This window comes from Eurytemora carolleeae, unplaced genomic scaffold (assembly GCF_000591075.1).
Source record: "Eurytemora carolleeae unplaced genomic scaffold, Eaff_2.0 scaffold1070, whole genome shotgun sequence".
NCBI lineage: Eukaryota > Metazoa > Arthropoda > Copepoda > Calanoida > Temoridae > Eurytemora > Eurytemora carolleeae.
The window spans coordinates 75374-93438 of record NW_019396960.1 but is presented as its reverse complement, the minus strand read 5'-3'; the positions used below and the strand labels follow the sequence as shown (position 1 = coordinate 93438).

The 18065-nt window shown below is 32.2% G+C and overlaps 2 protein-coding genes across 3 annotated transcripts in view; both read right to left on the bottom strand.

Annotated features, from left to right (window-relative positions):
- Positions 1–2416, bottom strand: part of LOC111710526 (innexin inx2) — a 12664-nt gene extending 10248 nt beyond the window's left edge. The window contains exon 1 of the mRNA XM_023484627.1: positions 1976–2416. Coding sequence (XP_023340395.1) covers positions 1976–2074 — 99 coding nt within the window. The 5' untranslated portion in view covers positions 2075–2416. The remainder of the gene's footprint in view (positions 1–1975) is intronic.
- A 2804-nt stretch (positions 2417–5220) lies between these two features.
- On the bottom strand, positions 5221–16532 carry LOC111710519 (FK506-binding protein 5). Of its 2 annotated transcripts, XM_023484620.1 has the most exons (18): positions 15843–16526; positions 14777–14971; positions 14590–14716; positions 14067–14277; positions 13571–13663; positions 12808–12857; positions 12192–12263; positions 11914–11963; positions 11711–11786; positions 10979–11077; positions 9759–9842; positions 8691–8756; positions 8165–8232; positions 6931–6990; positions 6811–6869; positions 5944–5976; positions 5828–5857; positions 5221–5746 (listed from the first exon to the last, which is right to left on the bottom strand). In XM_023484620.1, the coding sequence occupies exons 1-18, from the start codon at positions 16196–16198 to the stop codon at positions 5496–5498; spliced, it is 1980 nt and encodes a 659-aa protein (XP_023340388.1). In that variant the 5' UTR covers positions 16199–16526; the 3' UTR covers positions 5221–5495. The 2 variants fall into 2 exon arrangements, with proteins under 2 accessions (XP_023340388.1, XP_023340389.1); XM_023484621.1 differs by lacking the exons at positions 12808–12857; positions 13571–13663; positions 14067–14277 and having other exon boundaries at positions 15843–16532.
- Positions 16533–18065: the final 1533 nt, after the last annotated feature.

The window sequence follows — 18065 nt, the reverse complement described above, 5'->3', positions numbered from 1 at the left end:
CCATTCTTCTCAGGCTCACCATTCTTCTCAGGCTCACCATTCTTCTCAGGCTCACCATTCTTCTCAGGCTCACCTGGCGTCCAATTTTAAATTCTAAGGGACTGTTAGCGTAGTATCAAGTGATCCTCCATCACCTTCCATGAACATGTCCGATTTACAACTGTACCCTTTAAACCTATGTCTTATCATAGAAAAGTGAGATATTCTTATTTTCCCGGCTGAAAATGTATTATTTCAAATGTGGTTTTCAGTAAAAGTATATGCTGAATAGTCAATAAAGGAAGGTTTTCAGAATTAAAAATAGGAAATAACGATATCTTCCTCATTATATATATTACTCAAATAAAGGTTTAAAGGACAAAATAGTGAAATCGACGGTCCATTAATATGACGTTCATGAAAAATAATGCATTTACAACGTTTTTTCAGTCTGTTCAATCTATGCAAGAAATGTATAAAAAAACTTATAATTGATTCATACTTAGGTGTGCACTGTACACAAATACAAAAAGGAAACGCGTTACGATAAGAAAAAATGAATGCAAACATATCATATTGACAGAATTTCACTCATTTAAAAAAATTCAAATGTCTAAAAATATCTTTAATTTTCCTACTTTTTGAGTAAAAAAGCTTATCTTCATATCATACATATATCTTTGGTTCAACACATTTATTTTAATATTATATTAAACTTATAATGAAATCTTATTATTAATAAGTCCTAAAGTTTAGAAATAAATTGTGACTTTTTTACAAATGTTAAATTACTTAAAAACTAGAAAACAGGAATATGTAGAAATTTTTTATCTTAAATGAATAATAATTATCATTAGTACAACATTTTTAAAAATGCCTTTTTGAGATCTTCACGATACTTCTAAAATCATGTTACAATTTACACGTCCATTGTTTTTCTTCTATTATTATAATAAAAATAAAAATGTAAACAACAATTTTAAGAAAGTTTAATCCTTTCAACGAGAAATCTACATTAAATGAATGAAAATGAAGGTATCTTAATTACGTCTAATGACGTAACAATTTTTGATTTCAATTCCATCAGAAATGACTAATCCTTGTCTATTATCGGCTAGACTGCAGATTAAGCTATTTCCTTTTGAATATCTCTAAATGTCCGACTAAGAGTTAGAGATCTCGGAAATAAGAGTCAGTGGGTTAAGCACTTATTCACTTCAAAGGAATGAAGTCTTTGTCGCAAACTCAAATTTTCTAATCCCTAAATTTTTGGAACATATTGGTATACACCTTTGATATTTCTAATTTAGATTATTAAATCTATCATAATTCATGGCTTGAAATATCTACAGTCTACGACATTGGGTTGCAAAGATGTAAGGATTAGAAAATATGAGTATGTCGTAAGAACTCAGTTTCTTTAATCGATTAGATTAGCGCTCTCTTCTGCAAAATTTCCAAACGCATTACATCTGAATGAGCGTGACCTACCATGATACAGAAATTTCGACCTTTGTACATCTGAATGAGCATGACCTACCATGATACAAAAACTCCGACCTCTGTAAATCTGAATGAGCATGACCTACCATGATACAAAAATTTAATTTCGACCTCTGTACATCTGAATGAGCGTGACCTACCATGATACAAAAACTTAATTTCGACCTCTGTACATCTGAATGAGCGTGACCTACCATGATACAAAAATTTAATTTCGACCTCTGTACATCTGAATGAGCGTGACCTACCATGATACAAAAACTCCGACCTCTGTACATCTGAATGAGCGTGACCTACCATGATACAAAATTTTCGACCTTTGTACATCTGAATGAGCGTGACCTACCATGATATAAAAACTCCGACCTCTGTAAATCTGAATGAGCGTGACCTACCATGATATAAAAACTCCGACCTCTGTAAATCTGAATGAGCGTGACCTACCATGATATAAAAACTCCGACCTCTGTACATCTGAATGAGCGTGACCTACCCTATAATGAAGTTTGGCCACAAATCCTTCCACCACTGGTTTATCATCCCCTGAACTAGGATTTATAAAATCCTTCAATCCTCCGAATATATGAAGCATGATAGTTAAACTACAGCTGGGAGCTCCACTACCAACTCTACACCTGTAATATTTAGTTCAACTAATTATTCTTTACTCAAGCACAGGTGCGGCATATATCAAAAAAGTATGATGTCTTTTTTATACAAATATCCGGGGTATTTCAGAGAGTTCCAAGCGGGAAAGGCCTTGCTGATTGATTGATTGATACTGCTTTAATTCTATTCCGATGTTGCTTTAAAAAATTTCAAATTACCCCCGATTCACAATGGTACCCTAGAGACCTTTATCTGCGCAACAAGGAGGAAGAAATGAAATATTCTGAAAATTTTCTCCTTTGCGTCTGTTGCATAAATCCGAACAGAAGACGACATTATTGCAATACTTCAGTGTGCTTGATGTTGTTACAAAGTAAATCGTTTTATATTAGACAGTAGACACTTATTAAATCAATAATGTAGTGAAATGAGTCTGTTTACACTGCACAATTACTGTGCCTCATGCTTTTAGGATTTTTTAAAGTTATAATTGGATTCTAACAGTCTATTTCTGGTTTTCACTATAAATAACCCATAATTAAAAAATATCAATTTTCAGATGTAAAACAAAGATTTCTTTACGAAGGTTCAAAGGGTGCATGCTCCTCTATTAAACAGAGGGTCACATTAAATTTTTTTAATCTTTTTAAAACCCTTTTTACATCGTATCTCGTCTTCAATTAAATTAATATTTGTAAATTATATTGATTTTACGCACGAATAAACGAACAGTCCTTTAAATCCACAAATCAAAAGATTATTCTTCTGGCATAAACTGCAAACGTCCAAATAAAAACCATGGATATACATGTTACAATATTCAGTTCTAAATTTTGTAAAAACTCCTTTTGTTCAACACATACTGTATAAGATTATTTTGAGTACTGTTTCTTAACAGAAAACAATAAGACTGCAGTGAGTTGATAAGAATTTGACAATGAGTTTGTCTCAGATGTTATCAAACCCCCCCCCCCCCTAGATTGGGACATTTTTAGCCAAATTGTGTGAACAGAGATTGATAAAGAACACTTTATTTAGTGAATTCGAGCTAGTAGGCTGAACTACGTCTATCGTCGAATCAAATAATAATCTGTAGTTCTGTAGTTACATCTATAGGACATGAACAAATCCAGAATCACCGTTCTAAGATACGTGGTTTAACCGTCTCAAGACCTGGCTCAAATTTATAAAGTCCAGTCCCTGGTGGTGTTATTGGCATATTGGACAACCATAAAGCAAATAAAGCAAATAAATAAAGTAAATAAGATATTTTTGGCTTTAATAGAAAAACATCTTTTAAAACTTGGGACTTTATGCGTATCTTCTTGAGATAGTTGAACGATCCCTTTAATAAGAGATTTTGTTTTTTATTCTTATTTTATTTTTGGACGATTTCAACACGTGACACAGTTTTACTGCGTCTTAATTTTCCTTTTGTTCTTGTTCAAAATATATTATCAAATTTTATCAATCAAATTAATCTTTTTGCAACGCAATGGGAATTTTTTCTAATTGTATCATTTCATGGAGAATACTGAAATTTTACACAAAGGTTTGTTCAAAAAAAATTGCAAACAACAACAAAATGTGATTAATAAAAAAAGTATTTGGCTCTATTAATGAATTTCTTTAACATTTTTTATGTTTTATGTTAACTAAAATTTAAGTTTATTGGGGTCGTTGTTGTTTTATATCATAATTTCTTTTTAACTAATATTTCAAATATTGATGTTTATTTTCATTTGTTGATCAATGTCTGTAAAGAAAAACTCATAAATTTATATTTTCATGTGTAAAGAACATTTAAATGAATTATAAATTACATTTATTAATCAAATCACAAAGATCGTTATTAATTTCATTGTAAACACAAGGTATAGGAACATTTATAAAGTTTATTTATTTGGCACTTATTTTTAGATAACACTATTTGATAAAATAGTGGAAAATACAGTAGTTTGCACACTCCCATTTTATATCTTAAGGACATGGTAAGAAATGTAGTACTTGTTGATAACTCATAATGTATCTACGAGCGTTTTCACGGATAAAATACAGATTTAAAACGGAGTTTTTATCTTATATCCCGAACATATTTAGATCTAGTTGGTTTTTCGTGAAACGATATAAGTTGTTAATTAGTATTACTAAGGACAGCTGCAGAGGCGCAACTAGGGGGGGGGGCGGCCGGGCGCGCGCCCTCCCCTAGTACCTGAGAGGGGTGGCGCCCCCCCCCCTGCAGAATGAAAAGATAGAAAGAATGGCGAAAATCAGTATCACAGGAATAAGAAAACCAATATTGTAGAAATTTTATTATACTATAGTTAGTTTTAAAAAGAATATTTTTATCTTTCTCAATTCTCAAGGCTAAAGGCTATTGTAAACATTTAATGTAAAAAAAGTTCTGAACTGTATTTTATTTGTGTTGAGTTTATAGAGTACTCGTAGATATCAAACTTTGAATTCTTATGGTAAAATATTCCAAGTTTGAAATATCAAATGTTTACACCACTCGGTGCAAAGATTTAGGGATTAGAATATTTGAGTTTGTGGCAAAAACTCAGTTCCAAATCTAGAGAAAATTCTGAACCTGGCAAATTTCTAACTGCTTATCATATTTGATTAACAACATTTATCTTCTTTGACAGAAGTTCTGTAAAATCGAAAATGAATTTAGATTATGAATGTTGGTTAGATCAATCATTAATTCAATAACTTCAAGAGAAAAGGTAACATTATCTGTCCTTTTTCAATGTATATGATTGAAATTATTATTTACCTATGTATTTTTATATTTTTTTTCCAGAAACAATAAATGATTATTTCTTGCAATTTAATCTGTAATTAAACCAGTTACTTAAAAATACTCTTTTACGATTCGCACACATATTCAATGAATTGACTCGTATCATTCATTTTACAGCTGTTGGAAGTATAAATTTTGTAAAAACACAAGAACAACAAATCGATTTGAATTGAACACAGCCAAATCTGCATGCAACAACTTAAAATTTCCTTTTTTCGACTTCAAACCCTTTAAAAAGCACTTTTGTTTTTGAAAATTTTCGAAAAAGGGGGGGAACCCCCCCCTTAACTCCCCCCAAACCCTAAAAAAATAATATATTGCCCCCCCCTAGCCAAAGTCCTAGTTGCGCCTCTGGACAGCTGTAAATTATCAGATTATTTTTCTATTCGTTTTTTAAACAATGAAGAAATTATTTTAACAGTATACAATTTTTCTTTCTGTAAACATGATAGCTAATGATATTTTATGAAGCTCAGAAGATTTTAAAGTTTGAATATATTTTAACACTTGGCTAATCTAAGATTAAGGGTTTTTGAGTTCTGTTGAAATGTTTGATAAATAAAAAAGTTAAAAAAACTTAATATAATTTTTTTTCGCTTTAATTTTTATGACTTGTTTTTCTCCTGGACTTTCTTTCCATAACCTGCTCCTCTTCCTCGTTCTCATCCTCCTTCTCTTCCTGCTCCTCCTCCTCTTCTTCTTCCTGCTTCTCCTGGTGTCTAAGCTCTGTGGTTGTGTCGTTGTCTAGGCTTATTTTGGAACTATGAATGCTGGAAGAATCGTCCTCCTTGAAGTTTTGTATCCGGATCAAAGTTCGGAAATCTCCTTTCAATTTCTCATGTTCGAGCCCTAAAAACATCAAAATACCAATGAAAAACTGGGTTCTTTTTAATCTGAGATTTTTTTATTAGATCACATAAACTATTTTACCTAAATCTTCGAATTCTCGTTTCACGAATTCTAAAAACAAATGTTTTAGTTGACAATCTTGAAATGTTTATTTAGGTTTCGCTTTAATATTCAATAATCAATACAAAAAACCTTACCCAAATTATCTTTCACTAAAGAATATTCAGATTCTAGGAGATCAGAAAACGTCAAAAAAGTTTTGGGTTTTTAGAAGATAGAGATTATAATTATAATTTGATCAAAGATCACCAAGGGAAGAAAGGGTAAAAATTAAGGATGAAAAAAAATAAAATAAAGCCATTAAGAAAATTGGAAAAAATGATGATTTTACCAATTTTCCAAATATTAATGGACCGTAAAGAATGAATTACCCACAATCGAGGACACTTCAATGACAATCTAAAACTAGTTTAGTTTACCCATCTGGATTTCGTAAATAATGTAGTAATTGTGTTTGCAAATAAAGAAGGAAAGACCCAATATAAAATTGTTTTGAAGCAAGATTTTTAAAAGTATTCGAAGACGCAAGGATGTAATGCAAGGAAAGTTATTTCAGAAGTGTACACATCTTTTGTACTGTCTCTGGGCGGTAATGTAACCACAAGACGGATGTCGAAGCCTGACATGGGATCCTTCTTTCACATAAAAATCAATGAAATATACTGGTCAATGGAAACTATTATGTTAGTTATCAAAATTATCAAAATTTAATGCTTTTAACTTCCTCGGATACTAAACGAACACTGATGCATCTATTCTTATTTACAAATTCCGTCCAAAGAGAACTAACTGGTTTCAATATGTACGCAGAGTATACACGACCTCAATTAACTTTCCTTGCATTAGTACCTTGCGAAGACGTTTCTTCTTTGTGAGTATCCCTGTAAACCTCATTGGAACTGTTGTTGTGTCCATGGATAAGAACACGCTCTTTGCAACAAAAAAACTTCTTATTTTAAAGAAATGAAGAAAAAATGTGAATCAATAGTTTGTTGACATTATTCCTAATTCTTCTAGTTTATCCAGCAATTCTTTCCTCTCTTCTTCTAACAATCCTTTCGCCCTAAAATCAATCAAAATCAATTCAAAGCATCAATCATGATCAATCGATTGATTTTTTTTACCTGTTAGTAAATGATAATTGATCACCAAGTTTTTGAATCACAGCATTTTGACTGTTTCTTCTAAACAATTAAATTTAAGATTCGGGATTTTTACCATTTTTAACTGTAGGAAATTATCTCATTGATATTATCATAATCAATGTTATTGAATCAATATGGACGTTTTTAAATTTAACTGCCTCTAAGTTTCTATTCCTAGCAACCTGAGATGAGATTTTAAAAGCTTAAACCCGAGTGAAACCAAGAGATAGGCTCAGATAGAATCCAGAGTTTGGCTCAGATAGAACCCAAGTCAGGATTGGCTCTGATTAGAGACTGTTTAGAAAGCTTATTCTCTGTGGCAGACAGATTACTACAGTGAAACCCTTAATAACGAATACATCGAAAGAATTCATCAAATTTTGTATTCTTCACTTTCTGATTATGGAATGTTGCAGATATTTAGGTTTCTAATTAAACAATTATATGGAACTCTTAAAAACTGTTCCCGCATAGTCATGGATATTTATTTATTTTCTCAAATACTGAAATTTACGAAATATAGTATAAAACTCGTTGAAAAATTGGCAAGACGTCATTTGATATTAAGGGTTTCACTGTAGCAGATCAGCTGTGAACTTTAAGTGGATATACATTATTTTTACATTATGATTTTTTCATACCTTTGATCAAATTTAACACTACAAATAATTCCCGAGATTTTAAATGTACAAATATAAAAGTTTTTTTCAAAATTTAAGATTATCAGATGCTGAAGACACGAACCTTAAAGAGAGAAAAAAAACAAGGTGGTTGGTTTTTGCTAAACTCAAGGCCATCTAAAACCCGGGTCTTGACTTGAGCTTTACTTGGGTCTAAGCAGACGCAAAGACCGGGTTTTACTTGGGTTTAAACTTTTAAAATCACCTTTGACATTTTTTAATCAGTTCTGCAGGAGCAAAATCAATGCCATATAATTTCTATCTGTTAACTTTTTTGTTGAATAAGATATTTAATTGAATTGAATTCAAGGTTATTAATTCCTATTAATCCCACCAATTACTAAGCTTAAAGGGACTGATTAGGCATGTTCGAAAATTAGAAAAATGAAATTATTTGAGTTTAACACTTTTCCAGATGATATCTTCATCATTTTTCCTCAGATAACGGTTTATAATACTATACGCTGTGAATAGGACATGCCACTCTAGAAATGGGGATTCCCTTGAAATCACGTGAACAGTCCCTCTCCTACCTTGAGATATGGTTTGCAAATCTACTTTTGTAAACTGGGATATCCGGTAGGGAAGTAACACTGCAGTGCTGCAAACAGAAACATTTGTATATCCTTCATCATGCTAAAATGTTTTTTTAAACATCAAAATAGAATTGAAGAAGAAAGGCGATTAAATTTTTAATAATGAATATATTTAAGTAAGGGAATTTAGTCTTTACCGCAAACTCTAATTGAAATATAACCACCATCATCAGGTTGGAGAGATATAGGTATTAGAATACTTAAGTTTGTTGCAAAGACTCAGTTCCTTCTAGTGTAAATAAAAGGGAAAAAAATTGTATATAAACTATATCTACTGTATAGATACTCATTATGTATGAGAAAGTCACCAGACTAAACATGATTTGTAGAGAACGTTTCATATTAATTTTCTTTGAATAGAAGGCAAAAAAAGAGAGCATCGTTTAATTTATTATACCCCCTTTCCCCTGAACAGTTATCGGAAGGGATCTCTTTAATAATAAAAAGTAAATTTTCTGTTTTCCTTCGCTATGTTTAGATTAGATCTTGAACTTGATATCTGGGTTCTCCTCGCCTCGTACAGATCATCCTGAAAGAGACTATATACGATATTTCAAGTTTATATAGTGGCAGGTCCAATTCAAGAAGGTACCGTTGAATTAAATCAAATTAAAAATACATCTTTTTAACCATGAAAATTGGCTGACTTCTGGTACAGAAATATTGGAGCAAATTACCGAATTAAACACTTGTTAAAAAACGACGATATCTTCTACATTATTGATCAGATAAAGGATTCAAGGGGACCGATGTGAATTGGGCATGCCTTTTTTTTAATGGTGGGTCACATAAAATTAAATAAACCATCATTAACCTGAGCTGGGAACTTTTAATCCCGACTTCTTAATCCGAATATCCAATGTGGACACTTTTAATCTCTTGCTTGATCCACTCTTTTTTGGATATATTACAGAAAAATCAAACACCGGTTTTTTTAAATTAAAGAGTCCCTCCCGTTTCAGTAGATACATCTTAAAATGTCAATTTTCCCGGCTTCTGATACTCGACTCTGATTGGTTGAATTTTATACAGGATACAAGTACAAGATTAGGTTAGTCTCGAGATTAAGAAAAAGAGAGGATCAAGCATTGATCTCGATATCCACCATTCTAAAGTTCCCAGCTCTGAGCTGAAAACTTTAGAATGGGATATCCTTAATCCCGATCGGTTAATTAATCCGGAGATTAATAACAAGAGGAGAACAAGCATTATTTAATCTCAAGATTAAGAAAAAGAGAGAATCAAGCATTGATATCCACCATTCTAAAGTTCCCAGCTCAGGAGTATCCTAATTAGAATTGGGCAAATTAAACGACCTTTGCGATCTCACAATTCCTCTAGTTTTCATTTATGCGAAATTAAAGATTATGAAAAGCCAACATTTTTAAAAGAATTTGCAATTATGAATAGCTCGCATAAAAATTAAGTTTTTAATTTCTAAAACAACACTTAGTGACATTTTTGTATAACCAATGAAAAGCTTACAAAGGCTGGTACCATTTTATCATATTTTTAAAATGGTTTGGGTTACCTTAAGTTTATCAATAACTGATAGATTTGCATTATTCTCTACCCTGAGATCTTCAAGCTCTGTGCTCAACTCTGTTAACTCAACCTGGACAAATAGTAATGTTTTAGAGGGTCCTTTTTTAAATATTGTAAAATACTCAAATTATTGGAAAGACAAAAATGTTGCCAATCAATGACGTTTCTTAGGACTTTTTGTCAAAAAAAAAGCAATGTGGTTTTGGTAAAATTTGATAACACATTGTTAATCTCAAATATTTTATAGTTATGTTAATCTTAAATCATATATTTTTCACATTGATGGTTTATTTCATTATTTTAAATTAAAACAAAATGCTTACTCTGACACAAAGTTTCATTCTTCCAAGGTTATTATGCAAGGAAAGTTAATTTCAGTTGCGTATACTCTGCGTACATTGAAACCAGTTCTCTCTGGGTTGAATTTGTAAACAAGAATACACGCATCAGTGTTTGTTTAGTATCCGAGGAAGATAAAAGCATTGAATTTTGAAAATTTTGGTAATCGCATAATAGTTTCCTATGACCAGAATATTTCATTGATTTTTTATGTGAAAGATGGATTCCATGTCAGGCTGTGACATCCGTCTTGTGTTTACATTACCGCCCAGAGACAGTACACTGCAGTACAAAAGATGCGTACACCTCTGAAATAACTTTCCTTGCATTAAATCATTGTATTATTCAATCTGTTTAGGGACTTTCATCGCAATTTTAAATTTGAAAAGGAGCAGGCCCAAGTTCACTAAACCATGGATATCTAATTCATACTTGTTTAAGGGTACCATTGAGAATCGGACATGCCACTTTATCAATGGAGGTTCACTTGAAATTACTTGTACAGTCCCTTAAAGAGGTAAGATTGGCTTAATATTCCTATAACTCTAAAACACACTATGGGTCGACATTTTCACTTCCCTCATATACTGTATAATATTTAAACGGGCAGGAGTTCTGTTATAACAGTATCCCTCTCCACCCCTTCCCTCATATACTGTATAATATTTAAACCTGGAGTTCTGCTATAACAGCATCTCTCTCCTCCCCTTCCCTCATATACTGTATAATATTTAAACCTGGAGTTCTGCTATAACAGTATCTCTCTCCTCCCCTTCCCTCATATACTGTATAATATTTAAACCTGGAGTTCAGCTATAACAGTATCTCTCTCCACCCCTTCCCTCATATACTGTATAATATTTAAACCTGGAGTTCTGCTATAACAGTATCTCTCTCCACTCCTTCCCTAACACTATCCGAACACTTAGTCTGGAGTCGAACTAGTTCTCTACGTAGAGATTTTACCTAGAAATATATATATGTACAAAGGAATTGAGTCTTTGCCACACACCCTTCTTTTTAACTCCTAAATCTATAAATGTCGTAGACCTTAGATATTTCAAACTATGAATGCTGTTAGATTAAATAGTCTGAGTTAAAAAAATCAAAGGTATACACAATCAATTTGGAAAGATATAACAATTAGAAAATCTGAGTTTGTGGCAAAAGACTCAATTTCTTTAATTCAATAATACAAGGTGTATAAAAAACAGGAAAAAACATGATATTAGGTGTTTCAAAAACGATACTTTAATGAAACAATATTACAGATTGTGCTAAAAAAGAAATTTTGATTAAATAAAACAGTATAGATATATCAGAAAAGAAAGTGCAATCATATAAGACAAGGTGTTTCAGAAACGAACTTTAATCAAATAATGCAGGGTGTTTCAGAAAATAATACAATTTTATTTTAGTCCGTTGACTGATTGTCCTATTGTAATGTTTTTGAGATTTACAACCTGTTTGTTTGCATTTAACGAATTTTAACAAGATTAACAAAAATAATGGTTCTGGACATCCTGAAACGTACTAAACCAAAGTCACATAAAACATCCTAAAACACCCAAAAATAGCTATTTAAAAAATTATAATGACCTCACTGTATTCCTTCCTTGATATTCTTGTGATTCTCTTGCTTTCTAGTTCTTCTATCTCACTGTTCAAGGATGATCTAGGATTACATAATCATATGATAGATTATTCAATTTTAAATGATAATTTTTCTATAATAAAAATCTGCCAGGCTAATTTGGACTTTTTCCACACTTTTTAATTTAGGAAAATTTGAAATGAGTTACCTGGAATCATATAGAGAGGATGGTGGAGGTTCTATATGGTTTGTTTCATCCTAGAAATAAAGCAAAAAGCTGGAGTAGGAGTAGGGAGAAGGAGTAGGAGTAGGAGTAGGAGTAGGAATAGGAGTAGGAGCAGGAGTAGGAGTAGGAGTAGGAGTAGGAGTAGGAGTAGGAGTAGGAGTAGGAGTAGGAGTAGGAGTAGGAGTAGGAGTAGGAGTAGGAGTAGGAGTAGGAGTAGGAGTAGGAGTAGGAGTAGGAGTAGGAGCATAACAAATCATAACCTTAGGTTGTATCTTGATATCTCTATTAGGAGGAGGACCCTGAGTAGGAGAACCCTTCAGAGAACCGAAAACCTAGATTAGAAAAACTTTAAACACGGCAATAAAGATATTCTAGTTTAATGTTTAGTGAGCTTTTACTTTCTATACAATGTTAACCCTGAAAATGTAGATTTTTCGGGTTTTTAATTTTACTTTGATCGATTTCAAATAATTGTTTAATGGTTTTAAACCCACAATCAATAAATGTATGTGTTCGGACATACTTAGCTATAGCGTGATGTGAATAAAAAATAATAGATTCAAAAATGTCTTTGGTTTCTATTTTTAGAAATACTGGATTATGTGTTTATTCAATTGTTATCTGCATTTTTTCAGATGGAAGTTGGAACCTTCCTTCATAACATTTATTTCTGTGAAGATATTAATTTTAAAAGTATTTTTTATATTTTAAATCACACGGAATTAAGACGAGAAAAAAAATTAAATTTATTTCACAAAATGTCTAGAGATGAAATCACTATTGTTCTGCTTCAAATTTGTTATTTTTACAAATATTTGTACAATCCCTTTAATGCTGGTTAACATTATAAAATTTCTTGGTTTAATCCCTTTAAACCTGTTCAAATGTGACAACACAGAAGTTTAAACCATGTGGATCCCAGACTCCTAATCCAGCAGAGCAAACTTTAAATCAAATCTGTCTTGATACAACCTTACAATACGGTAGTTATCAGAAAACTGTGGACTAGTTGTCGTCTTTCTTGATTTTCTTTTAAAATAACAAGATCGCTACTTGGATTTTCATCCTATAATTGATTTAAATATTTTTGAAAAAGTCAGAACTTGATTAATTTAAAGTTTTCAGTTTTAGTTTGAACGATTTTAAATAATTATTTAATGGTTTTTAAACCAACAATCAATAAATGTATGTGTTCGGACATACTTAACTCTAGCGTGATGTGAATAAAAAATAATAGAATTTGATCGCTCCTCGATATTCAAGAATGGAACTACCCTGCAAGAAGAACTATAAGGAATCAAGCATTGATCTCCATCTTGTGCAGACCGACCGATGTGATCGCTCCTCGATATTCAAGAATGGAACTACCCTGCAAGAAGAACTATAATGGATCAAGCATTTATACTCAAATTTAAAATCGCCCCTATTGGATATCAAAAGCAAGCGTTCAATATAAACGATACTCTATACTAAAGTTCCGACCTGAGCTCAGGGCACATGTTAATAAATAAATCAATTATAAATAACAAAATCTCTATTGCGAGATTACAAAATGAAAGGATTGATAGAAAAGCAACGTCTATAATTCCACTGTTCAAAATAATAATAAAAATAATTTAATTGTTTGCTTTGACTGTTCCTGTATCTCTGGCTTTGTCGGATATTTTGAGAAGACATGTTACATCATTTTTCAGATTCTCGTTGTAATCTCCTAAATATCTCGCCTGCTCCTCTAAACAGTAAACAAACATTAAGATTAATAGAAGATTAAAAATTGATCGTTTCGTAACATTGACTAATTGACAAGCCTTCAACTCAAATTTTCTACAATGCGTTCTAAACCTATTTTTGTTTTTTAATTTTTTTAACCATTAATTTTGTTTTATTTCAGGATCTCTCTTCAACTTGTCTAGAGTTCAATAGAAAAATTTATCCTTATTCTTTTTACAACTGAGATAAAGTTCCCAACCTGTGAATATACATCTTTGCAAGCTGGTTATGTAAACCTTGGATAATTTTAATGTTTGACAATTTTATCTGACAGAATTCATTGTTTGAAAAATCGACATACGGATCAGAAATTTATAGTAGGAGAGTTATCATTTTCTTTATTTCTTGAAAAAGGATGATTTTACCTAAACTTTCTGCATATTCTTTAATCTCCATGTTGTCCTGTTCCAGTTTTTCAATCTTCTCTCTCATTTCCTTCTCTATGGACCTTATTCTCTCCATCCAATCCTCCTCCTTCTCCTTCAGTTCCCGTTCTTGTCTTTCTCTACATTCCATCACCATGTTACACAGCTGTCGGTCTTCATGAAAATCTACATCTTGAAGGTTCGCTGGACCCTGGGGTAAAACGAAAAAGATGAAATTTTCTAATTTTAATTTTCTTCTTTAAAAGATTCTCGGGCTATTTTTATAGAAAAATAACTTTTGAGTTGGATTCTCAAACTCCCGTTTGCTTCATCTCGATATCCACTATATGGACACTTTTAATTTGAGAATCAATGCTTAATCTCTTGATTTCAGTTATTCCTTCAGGGTATGATTACCATGCGGGATATCGAATAAAGATTAAAATAATCTGAAGCTCGAGAGCGAGCATTTATCTTTATATCCACAATACAGGAGTTACCATTTTTGGAAGATTTTACATACCTGTAATCTTTCTTCACAAGTTTTCTCCGTCCCATTCTCATATTTCTCCGTCCCATTCTCATATTTCTCCGTCTCATTCTCATATTTCTCCATCCCATCATCAACTTCAAAACTACTCTCACAGGATCTATTTAGGAATAAACCTTAGACTTTATAATATAATATATAATGTTTTGAAATATGAAACCTGATAATGCTAAGTGTATCTAATAATTTGCTGTTATGCTCCGTCTTTTCTGTGAATTCATCCCTTTCCAGGTCCTTGTTCCTACCCATGTGTTCAATGCTACCCGGATCTGGACGGATATACTTTGGTTTCTCCTGTTCTCTCCGGGTCCTGTTTAATGTCTCTACAAGCCTGCTGTTCTGATCCAGCAGCGTCCTTCAGTAAATAAATATATTTATAAATACATGTAGCTTGGAAACACAACTATCCCTGGAGATCTGTACATTTTTGCAAAGCAACCAAAGAACATTTCCCTGGTGATTACGAGTTGATAATCAAAATTTGAAGCAAATCGGTGAAGGGAGTTATGAGCTGTGATCAGACATACAAACAAACAGACAGACAAACAAACAGACAGACAAACAAACAGACAGACAAACAAACAGACATGCAAACAAACAGACAGACAAACGACGGAGATTACTACACCTTTTAGATGTAGGGGTAGCTTATCTATTTTTGTTTTGTTTTACAGATTTAATAACCAACATAGCCATAGCCTTTTAGGTGTTAATTGCAGTTTTGTGGCTTTAATTGCTGTATAATTTCAATCCATAACAACATAGATTAAATTAAACTACATGAAACATATATATACTCTGTAACTTAATTTATTTTTGATTCTCTACAATTTTTGTAGTTTTAGCACCAGGTGATTGGAAGAATAGAAAAATATTAAAAAGTGTCGCTTCTCAACTCTACGACCTGGACGAAAATAAACCAATTTTGAAAACTAGGCTGGGAGATTTTGGTAAACTAGGCTTCTAAGAACCCCCCCCCCCCCACTCCGGTGATTGATTTAACTTCTGTGGTATTCTTTACGCCCGATCATTACTCGTGAACCCCTTCACCAATTTGCCTCAAATTTTGATTGGGGAGCACAAAAGAACCCCAGGAATGTTCTTAGTATGTTTAAGAAATTCTAAGTTAGGGTTCTTTTTTAGAGAAATAATAGTTTTCAGGCAAAGCTGGGTTAATGTTTTGAAAATCTATGCTTTTTTATTAATAGCTCCTTTTTCACGAATACCTGAGCCAAACTGCCACAGTTTCAGGTCTGATTCCGTCCCTTAGAAAACATTCTCCTCTAATAAACTCCCAAGCTTCTTGTTTCAACCTTCTCCTGGAGCTAACTTTGCTTCCTGAACTATCGGAGAAATTCGAACCTATCTCAGGGATCATTTCAACACCGGGGATAGATTCAGAGTCGGAGAAGGTTTCACACTCCGTATTCAGATCATTGTTTGAGTTTGGGTTTAATGTGTTCTGGTTTAGATCTGTCAAGTTGTCCTCAACCTCAACCTGGAGCAGAGTAGAGTTCGGATCATTTTGGATGGATTTCGTTTTCTTATTCCTCCGTCCTCCATGTTTTTTTCTTCTTTCCATCTTAAAAAATCAAATTGTTTACATATTGATAATACGTCGGAGCTGAGAACTATAAACAACTTAACGAAATATGACTATACAAGCTGATCTCCACAGAGGGGTCAAAATTTCTAGATTTTATTCAACTCATAGGATGCATTTCTGTATTACTCTTCCATATTAAGAACTTATAGATCTCACTTAAAAATATCCTAATCATACATTTTATTCCCCACTTTTCAAATTGGTAAATCTAACTCCCTATATACCCAATTTAAATATGTTATTTCCTATAGTATCTACATTGTACAATGAACATGTCATTTATCTAAATTTCAAACATTCCATTTATAAATTTTACTAGCAATTTTAAGTATTTACAAATAGACTCCACTATCTATCTCTTTATCAAATATCTAGATTTATCTCCCCACACATCAAATATATATATTTGACTCCTCACATATCAATTATATATCTATTTCACTCTCCACACATCAAATATTTATATTTGACTCGTCACATATCAAAAATCTATATTTCACTCACCACATATCAAATAGTTATATTTCACTCAACACATATCACATATCTATATCAGACTTCTCACATATAAAATATCTACATCATACTTCTCACACATCAAATATCTATATCTAACTTCCCACACATCAACTATATATATATCTAACTCCCCACATATCAAAAATCTACATTAGACTTACTTCTCACATAATAAATATCTGTATTTGACTGCTTACATATCAAATATCTATATTTGATTTCTCACATATAATATATCTTTGATTTCACTCCTCACTCCTCACATATCAAATATCTATATCAAACTCCCCACACATAATATATCTATATATATAACTCACCACATATCAAATACCTACATCTAATTTCCCACATATCAAACATCTATATTTCACTCCCAACATATCAAATATCTATATTATACTTCTCATATATCAAATATCTTTATTTGACTTCTCATATATCAAATATCTATATTTAACTCCCCACATATCAAATGTCTATATTTAACTTCGCACATATCAAATATCTAAGATTCAATGCTTGTGTGTAAAATTAAATTTATAATGAACTATAATATAGATATGTATGTGCTATGTATATTGTATTCAGTGGGGAAAGTGTGCTTGAAATTATATCTAGAAAATGACTGACTAAGATTTGAAACCACGAAACCGAAAGTTTCTCACAAACTGAAACTTCATGCTAGTATTTAAACGTCTTCCTGCATCTGTTTGTTTGTTTGTCTGTCTGCTTGAATGAACCAATGCGCGTAATTTGCGCACTGTTCTACGTGCACTGAGTGCGAATACGCAGAATGTTTTGAAAAGTAGAATAATAGAAATGTCATTACAACTTAATGACTGGATAATATAGTCTACTATGTTACTTTTCTAAACCTGAGTTCTTATAATTATTAACCACATATTTTTAAAACTCCTGTTTTTATGCCCTTTTAGGTTCAAAACACTATAAAAAAAAATATTTTATTTTTCTGTTTGTAGTTTTTGAAGAAGTCGAAAGCAACTGTCAGAGACATTTTGTAAGTTAGTGAATAAGATTGAAAGGTGTACAGTGATACAGGAGAGGAAAGCAGCGAATCCTGCCAAATTTTAGCGCGCAGGACATATTGACGCATTCTTTGTTATTTTGGCGGAATTTTGGGTACTGCAGGGCATGTTGACGCATTCTTTGTTAAATTGGCGGAATTTTGGGTACTGCAGGACATATTGACGCATTCTTTGTTATATTGGCGGATTTTTGGGTACTGCAGGACATATTGACGCATTCTTTGTTAAAATGACGGATTTTGGGTACCGTAGGACATATTGACGCATTCTTTGTT

Excerpts from the sequence above, each read along its gene's own strand:
- LOC111710519 (XM_023484620.1), bottom strand. The coding sequence starts at position 16,198 with ATGGAAAGAAGAAAAAAACATGGAGGACGGAGGAATAAGAAAACGAAA. Across the intron at positions 12,264-12,807 it reads GTGTTGTCACATTTGAACAG|GTTTTCGGTTCTCTGAAGGG; the intron begins GTTTAAAGGGAT and ends TTTCTAATCTAG. Across the intron at positions 5,858-5,943 it reads TTTAGTGAAAGATAATTTGG|AATTCGTGAAACGAGAATTC; the intron begins GTAAGGTTTTTT and ends ATTTGTTTTTAG.